This window comes from Osmerus mordax, chromosome 24 (assembly GCF_038355195.1).
Source record: "Osmerus mordax isolate fOsmMor3 chromosome 24, fOsmMor3.pri, whole genome shotgun sequence".
Taxonomy (NCBI): domain Eukaryota; kingdom Metazoa; phylum Chordata; class Actinopteri; order Osmeriformes; family Osmeridae; genus Osmerus; species Osmerus mordax.
In genome coordinates, this window is record NC_090073.1 from 3,344,532 (window position 1) to 3,359,109 (window position 14,578).

The 14,578-nt window shown below is 46.1% G+C and overlaps 1 protein-coding gene across 1 annotated transcript in view; it reads right to left on the minus strand.

The window, feature by feature from the left end:
* Positions 1-14,578, minus strand: part of srrm4 (serine/arginine repetitive matrix 4) — a 36,429-nt gene that overhangs the window by 1,056 nt on the left and 20,795 nt on the right. The window contains exons 3-11 of the mRNA XM_067228449.1: positions 9,882-10,022; positions 7,558-7,647; positions 7,369-7,449; positions 7,173-7,199; positions 6,928-6,978; positions 5,813-5,899; positions 3,388-3,523; positions 407-738; positions 38-241 (exon numbers count right to left, since the gene is read on the minus strand). Of these exons, the coding sequence (XP_067084550.1) occupies positions 38-241; positions 407-738; positions 3,388-3,523; positions 5,813-5,899; positions 6,928-6,978; positions 7,173-7,199; positions 7,369-7,449; positions 7,558-7,647; positions 9,882-10,022 (1,149 nt within the window). The remainder of the gene's footprint in view (positions 1-37; positions 242-406; positions 739-3,387; positions 3,524-5,812; positions 5,900-6,927; positions 6,979-7,172; positions 7,200-7,368; positions 7,450-7,557; positions 7,648-9,881; positions 10,023-14,578) is intronic.

Here is a 14,578-nt window from a genome sequence, read left to right on the forward strand (position 1 = left end):
TTGAGGCGACTCAGCGTTCGCGCCTGAGGGAACTGACCTGTCGGAGGACGGCGAGCGGCTCCGGGAGTAGCGGCGTCCGGAGAACCTGGAGCTCCCCGAGGACCGGCTCCTGCTCCTGCTGCTGGACGAGCGCCCCCGTGTCCGCCTTCGCGAAGAGGCGTCCGCCCTCGCCGGGGAGACGGCGTTCTGCTGTGTTCTCACCGCCACCGTCGCCCCGCATCTGGGGGTCACCGGCTCGCTGCTGAAATAACACACAGCCACCCAGCAGGCCCTTAGTTTGACTTACAATCGCACGTTTCTCCTTGGCTCAAACACGGCAGCTGTTTTAATGAAGGAAGGGAGGGAAGAGGGGAAGACACCGAGGGGAAAATTGAAGGTGATGCCTGTCGTCTCCACCAAAGCTCACCTCTTGCAGTTCCTGTTGAGAATACAGGAGACCAAACCACCTTCCACGCGAAGAGTTTTGCACATGGAAGCATAGCTGGTCACAGAGTTTCCTGAGTCGGATGCATTATCTCCCTCTGGGAACTTGTGCTTCTCCAGAGAGGCCAGTGCTGGGCACAGGATCCTTTTGTCGCCGGTGCCATTTACCCGTGAAACACCGGTTTTAGTCGATGGCGGTGAAGACGTGTCATTCCCAGAATCGTAATCCTGTGGTCCTTTGCTCGGAGGTGGTAAAGTGTGATGGTGAATCCCTTTTGCGTTTAAAGTCTTGACTCCAGGTTTTGCTGGTAAAGACTGTAAACAGACAGTAAGACAGAGTTGTTTTAGATCCACAGAAGTTTTTGGTGACTTCAGACTGCTACCTGTTTGATGCACTGTGAATATTCTACAAAGGCACACATTTACCTTCAAAACACAGAGAAGAAATAGTTTTTTGTTTTGTTGCTTTGGGCCAAAAACTCTGAAAGATTAAGACTTCATGCAAATTCATAGCATGCAAATAAGGTTAAAAGAATTAGAATATCAACTAAATTAAAAGAAACTCAAGGTTTTCCGTTTATTAACTTTGAACGAAAACAAACATAAGAAAGGAACAACAAAAAAGCTAAAATAACTGAAGTAGAAACTATGTGACTTCAACTACCAACGGCTCTAATTCGAGTGGGAGAAAGAGGAAACAGAGATAAAACAATAGCCCTATTAAGAAAGCCTCTCGTAAAGAACACTGAAAAAACATCACAAAATGGGTATTATGTAAAAAAAAAAAAAAAAGATGAAAAGAATTTCAGACAGAGATATCCCATCAGTTTAACTACTGTACAGAAAGCCCTCATTATGTGACAGATCACTGTGCTTTTGCCCTGCAGGAAGAAAACAAATGAGCCTGCAGCGACCTACAGTAAATCCCTCAGTCTGCGGATAGTATCGACTTACCAATCAAGATTTCCTCCTTAAGTAGGTAGGTGTAAGAAAAGGGAAGAGCGGGCAACATAAGGGCATCATTAGAGTCGTAAATGGCAAGATAAAGACAGTATCCCTCTCTTCAAACCCAGAGCCAGTTAGAATTTGAGTGGCATGTTGTTCCGTAATGGTGCTCGTCTTAATATATTCCTAAGGGGCAGGAAGCTAGTCACCTGAGCCGGTAACCTTTTCAGCCTATAGATTGGTCCCACATAGATTGTGATCTCTCTATCTATTGATCGCAGAGTAATCACTCGGCCACTTCAAGGTTAGTCTGCAGCGCCAGACCAAGTCCCAAACGGAGAGACCCAAGGAGAAGTCTGATCCAGACCTGAGGGGACTGGTCAGTCACTTCCCTTTCTTCTTCTGGGTTTAGGTTTTTAAAGGACAGGGAGGACACCTGAGGTCATCTGTACTTGAGAGAGCTACTAGTCTACGCAAGTACTCGTATAATTTGTTTCAGATTTTTAAACAGCCTCTCTTTAACATTCAGAGGACATAGGGTTTACTTCATAAACGACATATCTCACTGGCAGCACTACCTACTGTAAATGGACAAATGTAGGAACTGAAGACTTGTTTGGTAAAAACAAAACAAAAAAACATGTTAATTGTATTTGTTCATTTGTGTCCAAATGATGTCATACCCACCTGTTCCTGTATGGGTTGACTGGAAAGAAATACTGAATCAAACATACTGGAGTAATCCAGCCTTCTCTGAAATAATGGAATGTTTACTTTTTAAAATGGCCTTGCATTTCAAGGATATAATTTGCCTTAATCAATGATTCATTAACAATGTCACTGTCTCTCAAGGACTAACTCACTTTAATTAATTGTCAATTAAATCAAAACCCATGAACATAAACATTATAATCATAGATAAGTGTTATTTCAGATACATTGCCACTTCTAGGTACCCATATATTACATAGAATCCTCTCAGAGAAGGGGTCAGGTTTTCTGAATAGCTTTAACATATAGCTTAGCCTTCCATTTTTCAATTACAAACCCTGTGTTGTGTGATTAAAAACATCTGTGGATGTAATTAGCATAATTTAATGATTGCTGGAGAGAAATTAAATGTTTTTCATGCATTGGTGAGCGTGAGAGAATTAGTTAGTGGACTTAGCTGGTCTGTTTTCTCATTAAAAAGAGGGACAAAGTAATTCAAAAAGTATTGCAAAGAAAGTGTGACTACATTGTCATTGAGAGGTACAATATATATTATTTTGTATTGATGTGCTACGAGTGTAAGTGACAAGTAGGGTAGGGTACTACCCTAGGGAAGTAGAGTATCACAAAGTGATAGTGATTTAGTGCAAATAGAATGAAATACTTTCTTTCAAAAGAAATAACAACAACAAAAAATGTTTTGCCTGCAGCCATGATGATGTTTCTAATCCATGCCTCATTAGTATTGCCCCAAAAAAGAAAGAAAAGTTTCTGTCGTACACACGTCATCATTAGCAGCTTATCAACAAGAAATACCCAGGCCATCATTGTTGCTAAGCACTACCCTGCATGATGGTGTTAGATCAAACAGAAAAACAAGAAACAGATGACACTGCTACTGAATGGGAGATTCATTATTCTTTCTACTCCTGGACACAGGCCATGGAAAATTAATTTGTTCCGGATCAACCCAACCTCTAACAAAAATTATCAAAAGAGAGAAGCCATTGACTACAAATATGTGGTACTGTATACTGTATGCCCAAAGAATATTTGAGAATGTCAGGCTTCATCTACTCATCGTATCACCAATAATATAAAAAGAAGAATTGAAAAAAATGTATTACAGGGATTCATGTCCCAAACCTTTAGGTCCGTATCCAAATATCTAATGCTAATGACCAGAACCTTGCCTCTGAATTCATGGCTGGAGATCAGGTCAGCAGTTCTACAGGACCACATCATCAGAGCAGTAACTGTGAGTCTGTACTTCATTAGGTACGTCTCGGAGCCTTCTGGAACACTTACGGTGCCCGTGGATAGGATGAAGCGATGGCTCGGAGCCGTTTTACAGACTGACTTGGCCGTAGGTCCCCACGGGTGTCCCCTGTGCTCCAACGTTGCCGTGGCGACCTCTCTAAGGGCGGACCGGTCCAGGTGGCTCCTGCACACAAACGTGAAGGATGGCCGTTGTGTCACTGCTCACGATGTAGGCTAACAGTTATGTTGTCAGCTGTAGCTCAATGGTTAGAGCATTTGATCGAGGGACCCAGGTCCAAATCTTCCCTTTACATTGCTTTGGATTAAAGTGTCTAATAAATGAATACATTGTTACATTATTATTCTCGTAATAGCACACACCACTGTGCAACATTCACATTCACCCAGTGATTCTAGACATGTTCGCTGGTGTTGATCTCTTGAGAGTCAATTACCAACAAAATCAGTGTATGAAATAAACAAAAAAAAGATTCTATGAGAGGTCTTCAAATGCACCAGTTGCTGTACGTTGGAGCTGTTCTATTCTAGCTCTCCCCGAAAAGCTCTCGCTCAGGTCCTCTACTGCTCGTCTTGCTAGGTATGACAGGATGGGGGCTCTCTCCAGCGGGAGACCAGACGACCGTCGCTCCTGAAGCCGTGTGGAGAAGCACCAGACGCCACGCTGCACAGAGGAGCAGCGGCAGCTGAAGGGAGCGCCGACCTGAGCAGCTTGCCGACTCCGCCTGCAGCCCTTCAGCTCGGCAGAGCTCACACAGACAACGTGTCTCCGCATAGCCCCCAGGCACAGGCTTGCATGGTCTGACCTTGACAGAACTGGCCCAAAAGGACTGTTGTGGCTAGTCTAACCATGCTACAACTGGCCCAAAAGGACTATGCTGACTAGCGTAACCATTGCTAAAACTGTCCCAACAGACTGTGTCGGCAGGTCGGACAGTAGAAGTGTCTCGACAGACTGTTGTATCAGATCAGCAAAGCCTCCATAGTCTGGAAGTTTTAGTGCATCAATCCGCACTAGTATGGCTGTGAATACCAGCTGACATGTAAGGAGGTCTTTATTGGCGGAATTCAAGATTATGCAATTACAGGATGGAATTGCTGCGTAACGGTTTTCCAAGGGGACGATTGTTTCCCTTGGAGTGTTTGAAACAAGCTTGCCGTTTCCCTGTGATTGGCCGCCCTCAAACACGCCTCCAGAGGAGAGCGACGCCAAACTGAGCGCTGTTCAATTTTAGTAATGATTTGCGTTGCTGAATGTCCCAGAAAAATTCCCAATAATGGAGAGATCCAGGGGGATTTAAAAGCAATCTTCTGTTGCTAAAAAATATTTCAATTTGAATCATACACAGGCTCCATTTTTGTCCCTGTTTCCAGAATGAATGAATGAATGAATGAATAAAAAATGTATGAATGATAATCTGTATGCTCACAAACAGATTAATTATAATTTCACACTGTGACTGAATTATCAAGGGGAAACCGCAATTTTGGAAGTTGAGACATACTGATAACAATCCAATTCATTTAATTGCTTTAGTTAATTTAGAGATCTTGTCTGAATGCCTTAGCAAGGGAACACTCAGTCTTTACTATCAACCTTGATGGACTAATCCGAAGTTCAAATTTTAGTCGGTTGGTCCAGTGGATTAAAAACCACTCCACCCAAGGTAATCTGCCAAATCCATCAAACTATATCTCTGACATTGCAAGAGGAGGCTGTCCTGGCAGTATGTCTTTCTAATTGTGTGGATTAATCTGAGATCCGAATTTCCTGTGGAGCTGTGATAAGAGTCTGGACCCCCAGCCACCTGCCAATCACTCATCACCCTAGCAACACCAGGCTCATATGATCAGATAAGTGTGTGTGTGTGAGTGTGTGTGTGTGTTAGGGGTGTGCAGAGATGCCATTATCTGAATCTGTTTTCCCCCTAAATTATCGTTATCTGTATTCGGATAGAAACCGGAAGTGGATGGGGCTTAAACCGGAAGAACCTTTATTTGTGTATTGACAAAAAGGCTTATTAAAGGATACAAACGTAAGGGGATATTACTGTAAAATATAGAGTACACTTAAAATAATAATAATAAAAAATGATATGTCAAGATGTAAATAAATGTTTGGGGTCACAGCTTTTAGGATACAGCGCCGGCTCTTCACAAAACAAAACAGAATGGTGCGCAGAAAAACCGAACACCTTTGTGTTTGTCAAAGCTAGAGAAAGCTAGCGTTGATGTGTTCATCCATGTGCTTATACCACTGCTGTCGGTCACCCGTTCTCTAGCTAGCTTGGGCTGAGCACAAGAGTTCTCATATCATCCGAATATTACAGATAAACTAGAAAAAATTATTATCCGTTTACAAAGCATCATCGGTGCTAATCGGTATTAGGGTTCCGATACATCCATAGTGTGTGTGTGTGTGTGTGTTTGTTTGTGTGCGTGTCTGTGAGCCTACCTGCTTTCTGCGCTGGAGGAACGGCAGGCTGAACTGTCGGACTCGGACCTGCGGCATCTCTTTTTGTGATGGGAGTGACTCCGAGAGCTGAGGGAGGAGGGAGAGGGGGATGAGGAGAGGAAAGAGGGAGAGCAGAAGAGAGGAGAAGAGAGAGGGAAAGCATGAGGAGAGGAGAGGAGGCAACCAGTCATTTTAATCATAGATCCTGTCAAACCACAGCTTGACCCACTACACCATGCTAGTCAAAACAATCTTGGACATTTGGAGCACAGTGATTTATAATGTCACACAGTAGATTAACTGAGCTGTGACTTGGCACACATTGACAACACCAATCGCGCTGCTGGAAGCTTCTTTGTAGTAGCAGGCAGGGCTATGCCAATCAGATCAATTCAGTCTGAATACAGTGTTCCTGCCCTCTACGGAACACTGCGTAAGAGCAGAAGAAAACAGATGTTCTGAGGGGAGACTGTTGAGAGCGGATGAGAGGGGAGGGAGGTGGAGTACAGCCAGGCAGCACGAGGAGACAGAGGAAGAGGAGGACGAAGAGATGAAAAGAAGGGTGAGGTGTTCTTTTTTTTTTTTTTAAGGGCGCTGTCGCCGAGACCCTCTCCAGCGAAGTCGCCGCTTCTGAGCAGGTCTCTGTGTTCAGGAACGCCGTTCAGCGCTCGGCGGAAGAATTATAAATGTTGCAGGTTCACAGCGTGAAATTGGTTTCTCTGACTCTCTTTCGGTCCCCTTTCTTCTCTTGCTTTGTGTTCCCCTCCTTTTAATCTGTTTTTTTCTCTTTACAGTGATTTCAGAACATGAAAGCCAGGCGGCTGTGTCTGGTGTGCAAGCTCTAAAGCAGTCTGGAAGATGCTTTTCTAAAGTGTGTTCTTTGGTTCTGTCTGAATGCCTAGTTGTACCGAGGGGATGGATGGAAGAGAATGGGAGAGAGTGAGAAGGAGGGAAAGAAGGAGGGAGGCAGAGAGAGGGGTAAAGAGAGGGAGGGAAAGAAGGAGGGAGGAAGGGAGAGACGGAGAGGAGGGACGGAGAATGGGAGAAAGAGAGAAGGAGGAGAGGGAGGGAGAGTTGTGATCTTGGTAAGGTGAAGCAAAGTCTCAATGACTAACCTTTTCTTTTGCTTTCGATCCTCTCTCCTCTTTCTCTTCAAACTTGAAGAGCTACAGAGAGGAGGAACATGAAGGATGAATATCAACGCAATCAATAAAGCATCACCTTGTTCCTGTGAAAGACCTTGCTGCCTCCAGGACAAAAATTCTTTCATTTATTTAGCAATAAAATCCCTGAACACCCTTTCAACACATTTACAGGACATTTTTGTTCCCTTCATGCAGCCTCACATGGGGGCACATACCTGTGCTTATTCTTTTTTGAAGAGCACCTAGACCAGAAAAAGATACAAAATTTAAAACATAGACCAAAGCACTCATACATAATGTACATATCCAGTGGCGCTGGTCTCTGGAGAGTATAGAGGAATTAACAAAAGCAAACAAACTGCTGGTTTTTATGTTTTTTGTTTTTTTTTACTTTACGTCTATGAAACGTACCTGTGCCTTTTGCTTTTCTTAGAACTTTTCTTCTTCTTCTTCTTCTTTTTCCTCAGTGGTGACAGGCTGTAGGAGGGAGACCTGTAGCACAAGCACACACACAAACACATCATTTGAGGGCTGTGGTCTCCTTGAGGATTGTTACTTCCTGTGTGTTCAGAGCGGGTTGATCGAGCGTGCGGCGCTGACCTTTTCCTCTTCCTCCTGCGCTCAGACTTCCTCTTCTTCCTCTTGCCTTTGGGAGGAGGACGAGGAGACATGTCACCCACCAGGGACAGGCTGCAACAAAACACAGGTATGGAGAGATTAGGGGTTACTGGTCTTTTTACAGGTATTGCGGGGTTACTGGTCTCTCTCCAGGCAAAGAGAGGCAGGTATGGATGGGTAGAGAGAGGTATGGAGGGGTTACTAGTCTCTCCCCAGGTAAAGAGAGGAAATGATGGATGGGTTACTAGTCTTTCCCCAAAGAGAGGTCGATATGGAGGGGATACTGGTCTCTCCCCTGGTAAAGAGAGGCGGGTATGGTTACTTTTCTCTCTTCTGCCACCAAATATAGAATAATAGCATGATATTGCAGGATATTCACAATCATAATGTGTGAATGTGATATTTTAATGACTATTGCTTTCTCCCTTTCATACCCTTTACTGAGCTTAACCTGGGCCTTCTAGCACACAAACACCTGACCAGAACCACTTCAACCCCTCCATCTCTTCATCCCTCCCTCTCCGTAATGCGCTGGTGCAACCCACCATGGCTCTGCACACTTGTTAGATAGGCCTTTCAGGAGGAGATTGAGAATAGAGGGTAGGCTAGAGGGAGGCTAGAGGGAGGGAGGGAGGGAGGGAGGGAGGGAGGGAGGGAGGGAGGGAGGGAGGGAGGGAGGGGAAAAGAGAGATAAAGAGAGATGTGCAGGTAGGGGACTTTAAATGCAATTCTTTTGTGCCGTTTTGCCAAGGCCTCATTAAATAGCCTCGGTAAACAATCAGACTGGAGAGTGATGTTCCTGATAGAGAATACAGAGGAGAGACACACACATTGTTCAGACACATGCTCGCACACACACACATGCACACCCACACACAAGGACAACCAACCAGGGAGTGATTGAGGGAGTGTGCTTTACAGTGAATGAGTGAGCGAGTGAATGCATTTGTAAGAGAATTAAAACGAGTGAGAGAGTGAGTTAGAGTGTGAGTGAGTGAGCGAGCGAGTTTGTGAGAGAGTGAGCGTAAGAGTAAGAGTGACAGAGTGAGTCGCTGAGAGAGCGACACCGCTAGAGACCTATTAGAAGTGTAATTCTAACCACGGATCCTCCCAGAGGAAAACAGATCTGGCCTATGGCCATCGCTCTGGGGATCTTGTGTCTGTGTGATTGGATGTGGCTGCCTCGGCGCTAACGAATGATAGCTGCTGGGGTAACTTCTCTCAACTCTAGCAGCTGAAATGCATTAGGCCTGATTAGAAAGCCTCTCCAGTAATGAGAAAGCTTTGTCACTCATTACCACCTCCAGCCAAATCTTGCAGGAGTAGAGAAGCAATTTGCATTTGCAGCAAAAGTAGCTGTTTCTTCTTAGCTGGCAAAAAGGAGGTGTGTGCGAGAGACGGAGAGAGGTTGAGGTTTGTCTTTGTGCAGGAGGAAATGTGGATGGTTAGTGTGTGTGTGGGAGGATGGGTGGAAGGTTGGAGTGTGTGTGTGTGTGTGTATCTAGCAATGGGAAACAGTTATGGATGCCAATGAGACTGGAGACTGAATTCTGTCTTGTGCTGAACCATGAGCTCTGCTTCAGGCCTTCCACCTGGCTGAGCTTAACCTGGCTAATAGTAACCTAACTAATCCTAACCTGGTTAATGCTAACCTGGCTAATGCTAACTTGACCACACCAGATAGATAGTAAAATATAAAATAAATATAGAAAATATTTTTAAGGCAGTTCACTTGTTTTGGGATCAAATGGAACGGAACTGAATTACAGAGGCAATTGATACATTTAGCAGACACTTTTATCAAATGTTTTTAATAACTGTTCAACAACAAAGGTCAAAATGTTGCAACGCCTTGAAGTATTTTTCCACCGGGCTCCGGCTAACTACTAACGCTCACATTGGCTGAGTGTTTGGATTGTGATTCTACAGAGGAGTGCACACCCTCTAGGTGGCCCTGCTTTTGAAGGGAAACTTTTTATCTTCCACGCCTTAATGAGAAATGGGTTACGCTTTATGCAAAGGCTGCTGGGTAACAGAGTGAAGATGAGACAGTCTTTACACGCTGTAAGAGAACTGAAGGAAACATGGCTCCTTTTCGACGCGCAGCCTCCTCTCAACTACAAAGACAGCAAAGCCTCAAAGGCGTTTTCTTAAGGGACGACTTCTGACAAGAGTTTCCAGAAATGGAATAGATCGTTCCTGTGGTACCTCGTTCCCTCCCTCGCAGGAGAGGGAATCTTTGAACAAACCTGCCGTGACGTGTGTGTGTGTGTGTATGTGAAATAGAGTGAGAAAGGTAGACTCACCTCCGTGGCCGGCGACGGCAGCCATGCTTGCGTTTCTTGTCTCGGATGCATCTCCGTCGATCAGAGATGACCACCCTGCCGTCTGTGTCCTCCCCTTTCCTCTCCTCCACACTGACGGCTCGACACACCGACGTCTCTGTGCTGCAAGGTGAAAGGGGAAAAAAATCGTTTTCTCTTTTTCTCCATCAAGGGAGGACAGAGGGGGGTGGACAGAAGGAGGGGAGGGTGGGAGAAGAGGAGACGGGAAGGAATGGAGGATGGGAGGACAAGGGCACCGGAGGACGGAAGGAGGGGGGAAGGACGCGAGACTTCTATTTCCTGTTTTCCAGACAGAACGCAATCGGCCCCGGGAGTCAGATATTCACCATTCAAATGAGACGTCAGCTGAAAGGCTGTTATCTACACGCTTCAGTTGGTTTGGGTTTTTATTGGGAAATTATATTTTTCTGCATCTGTGATTTAGCAGGTTAGCAACAGGAGGCTGGGTTCTATTGGGAGTTTGACCTCCACGGAAAGCTGTGGGCTTGAATAGCAAATAAACACTGTATGCGCTTTCCAATATCCTGATATCGCCTAGTTTTCTACCTCAGGACAGTTAGCAAAGCAAATAAACGAAAATGAAACCATTGTATCATGTTTTTCTGCAGCAAGTCATTTCCCCCACTTTGAAGAGTGTTTCAGCTCCTCGTTTTCTTTTCGCCTCCTGACCAGTGTCCATGTCCTTCGCTGAGCACACCAGATTGCATCAACCAAGACCTCAGACACGAGGACTAAATAAAGTGCAGTGATCAGACGTGTCTGCGAATGTGCCTCGGCTCATCAGGCCCTGTTCCAGTCACAGGAGATTTGAGCATAATTGCACAACCTTCTCTCACTGGAGAGGCTCCCTCTGACTCTAATGAGAAGATAATCAGACCCAAAGATTAGACCTTGATTGCCTCCTCCCCATCCTACTCACTTCTCTCTCTCTCTCTCTGTCTCTCTCTCTGTCTCTCTCTCTCTGTCTCTCTCTCTCTCTCTCTCTCTCTCTCTCTCTCTCTCTCTCTCTCTCTCTCTCTCTCTCTCTCTCTCTCTCTCTCTCTCTCTCTCTCTCTCTCTCTCTCTCTCTCTCTCTCTCTCTCTCTCTCTCTCTCTCTCTCTCTCTCTCTCTCTCTCTCTCTCTCTCTCTCTCACCTGCCACCCCTGCAGATCTTCCTGGGTCTCAGGGCTAATGGAGAGTAGCAGCCATGGAGCTTTGACTCAGGCCGGCCTTCACGGAGGATGTGCGAGAGGAGCGATGACGGAGGAAGAAGAAGTGGAGGTCGGAGGATAACAAAAATACGGGGGCCGAGGGTGACGACGAGTAGCAGCATCAGGAGGACGATGAAGTGATATTTTGATACCAAAAATGCTAATTGTCCACCTCAAAAAACAGTCGAAAATCTGCTGAAAGGCTGAAACATTTCATTGGAACATTTCTATCGTGGCCCGTCTGTGCCTGTACTGACCCAATTTAGACTCTGAAAACTCTCAAAGCTATGAACATATGGATATAGGGCAGGTTTTTTTCATCTGTCACTCTCTCCACCAACCCTCCACATGTAGACACACACGCACTACCTCTGCACACCCTGGTCTCCAACTGTGCGAAAGTCTTTTGTTGAAAGGGCCACAGCCACTCTCTTCGAGCAGAGTTAATGAAAGACAGGAAGAGGACCACAGAAAGGACAACACAACAAAGCCTTTATTTGAAGCCAACACAGAGAGGATTAAATGTGCATCTGAAACGTCAGGTCTTTCTAAATAGGAATTAGGGGGACGGTAATCCTCAGATTAGCCCAGCGGGGATGAGACAGGTAGGTAGTCACACAGGGCTAGGCTACCTTGCTAAATCCGCTTCTGTGCTTCTCCGCTCGCATTTCTGTCCGCATATGTTGGTACTGTGCACATTTACTGTATCTATTTGTGTCTTATAGAGGGATGACCTTCCATTATGAGGCTGGTGGTGGGGGCTAGGGCTGGATTGAGGCCGGGGCTGGAGCCATGGCTGGGGGCTGGTCCTGGGGGGTTAGGTGCTGGCCCTGGGGACTGGTTGCGGGGGCCTGGTTCTGGGAGTTGGGGGGTTGGTTCTGGAGACTGGTTGCCGGGGGCTGGTCCGGGGGCTTGTTTATGTTGTTGTCAGAATGAGGGACTCATCCCTCCTGGCGTGTGGGTTCCGCTACTCTGTCACATGCCCCCGCTGGTCGCCATGGCGCCCAGAGATAGGGCAGGTGGTGACAGATGGTCCAGAATCATTACAACCAGAACAAAGATGTACTGCATCGCACCTTCTGTACAAGTGTATGTGTGAGTTTGTGTTTACAAACACTAACAACTACTATCATGATACTATAGTCAAACCAGCGAATGGCATTTTATTCATAATTGTCTAGACCTGTGTACACCACCATCTGTGTGTGTGTTTGTCCATGAGGATGTGTGTGTGTGTATGTGTGCTCCCCCAGCAGTTCTGCTTCAGTAGAGGCATACTTAGTCCATGAGAGAAGAGGGAGAGGACGTATGTATACATCTTCAATAGTATGTTGACCAGATGAGCTGATTCCTTATTAAGAAGGACATGAGCGGTAATCCAACTATCTGGCCATTGTCACCTCTGCCTTCTAAATCCTAAGTCATGCACCCTAACAATAAGAGCTGATGAACACATCTCTCTGTCAGCCTGATTACTGGCAACCGAAAGGAGGAGGAGCCGGCTGTTCCTGAGCTCCTTTCAACCCACAGAGAGTGTGTGTGTGTGTGTGTGTGGGGGGGGGGGGGTTGTGTGGTGGGTGTGTGTGTGTAGTGGCGTGCGAGTGTGTGTTTGTGGTGGTGTGTGTGTGTGTGTGTGTGTGTTGGTGGTGTGTGTGGTGTGTGTGTGGTGGCGTGCGAGTTTGTGGTGGTGTGTGAGTGTGTGTGTTTGTGGTGGTGTGTGTGTGTGTGTGTAGTGGCGTGCGAGTGTGTGTGTGTGGTGGTGTGTGTGTGTTGTGTGCTTTCTCACTCCATGTTGCCATGGGTGATTTAAAAGTTCCCTAGCCACTCCTGTAGTTCAGGAAAGGCTAATGGTCTTTTCATTATGGCTGTCAAAGCTAGTGGTTGCCATTGATAACCATTACTGTTGGAGTCCAGATAGTGGTGATAATTAGAACAGAGTGAGATGATCTAGCACTACAATTACCAGCAGAGAGAGGTGGCAGTTCCTGTGTACCCAGTGTTAAATTACACTTTATACTGTTTAAGTTTCATAATAAAAGCAAGAACAACTTTTAATGTGAGACTGCCCTAGATATCTACACCAATAAAGGAAAGCATGGCACTTGGGGAAGTTTATTTTGTAATGAAAGTTGTGGGGTTAGCTGGTGTACGGGATGCTTTCGTGAGCTTTTATGTGAAACAGTGGCCAGTCCACCACACGTACATAACATACACACATAGACGGCTGTACGACACACACCCACATACGGAACAAACACGGCCAGTACACTCACACACACACACGCACCGCACACTTGGACGTCTCAAAGGAGCAAGATGCCGTCTTAGCATGGGGCTGCTTCCAGAGTTAGCATATGGCGGAGGAGTGAGAACAAGTGCGGGTGGAGAGCTCCCAGCTGGGGCAGTGTTCCTTAACACAGGTCACTTCACTCGCCACCTCAGTAGGAGATGCCATGTTTCCGGGGATAATCCGTCAACAGAGCGTCCACTGGATGTGGAAGATAGAGTTTTCCCTGTTTGCAGGAAGCCAGAGCTGTGAGATTCCTGTGAACGTTTGTGTGTGTGAGTATAAGTCGCAAATGGTGACCTAGTTGATCCCAGTCAGTGAGGTCGCGATTAAATCAGGCGTTCTTCTTCTATCGGGGGTAGTTGTTTGCACACATTTTCAACAGCCACTGACGTTTTCATTTGTGACCAGCATGAATTAGGGAAAAAAACAGGGAATTTATCAAACCAAGAATGCAATGTGCAGGATGACAAACGCAAAATGGCCAGTGAGTGATTCTGCGTCATTAACAGTGCACTGCTCAATCTTTTCATAATCGTTCCCGGTTGAAAACGTCTTGTAAGGTGGCCCTGGCTTAAGAGAGAGAAAAGAATCCCATTTCACGGGCCCCTCAACAGCTCACCGCAACACACACGGGTAGATAATTGATTTGAAGAAACACCCCTGTTGGAATGAACCATGGGGATGGACGCAAATCCATCTGGGCAGCTGAGACCTGCTCTGATTGGCCGCCTCGCTCTCCTGCAGTGCATGATGGTTGGGCGGAATGATGGAAGCAGACACCACAGATTTAATGGCCGCTCAGCTGCTGTTAGGAGGTGTCGCTGGCAGCTCGTTGGTTCCTGTCTCTTTGAGTTTGGTCCAATTGCAAGGTCCAACTTCACTGTACAGGTTCAGAGAGAGGTCGACGGTGAGTCGACAAAACATGGCCGTCTGTCTCATTGTTTTCGAATGCTGATCTGAAAATTAGCATCGTGCCTTCAGTCCGCCAACCCTTCAGTCAGTCATCTCCGAGTCAAACGTCAAGAGGTCCCTCGTATTTAAATACAAAGTCGTATATACTGCGGGTTCTCCCAGTGCTAGGTACAGAGATGAGCGTAAATGCTAGCTTGTCTCTGCCCTGAGGCTGATGACAGACTGAGGAGGGTTATGATGTTAACATGAATCTTTCTTCTCAGTC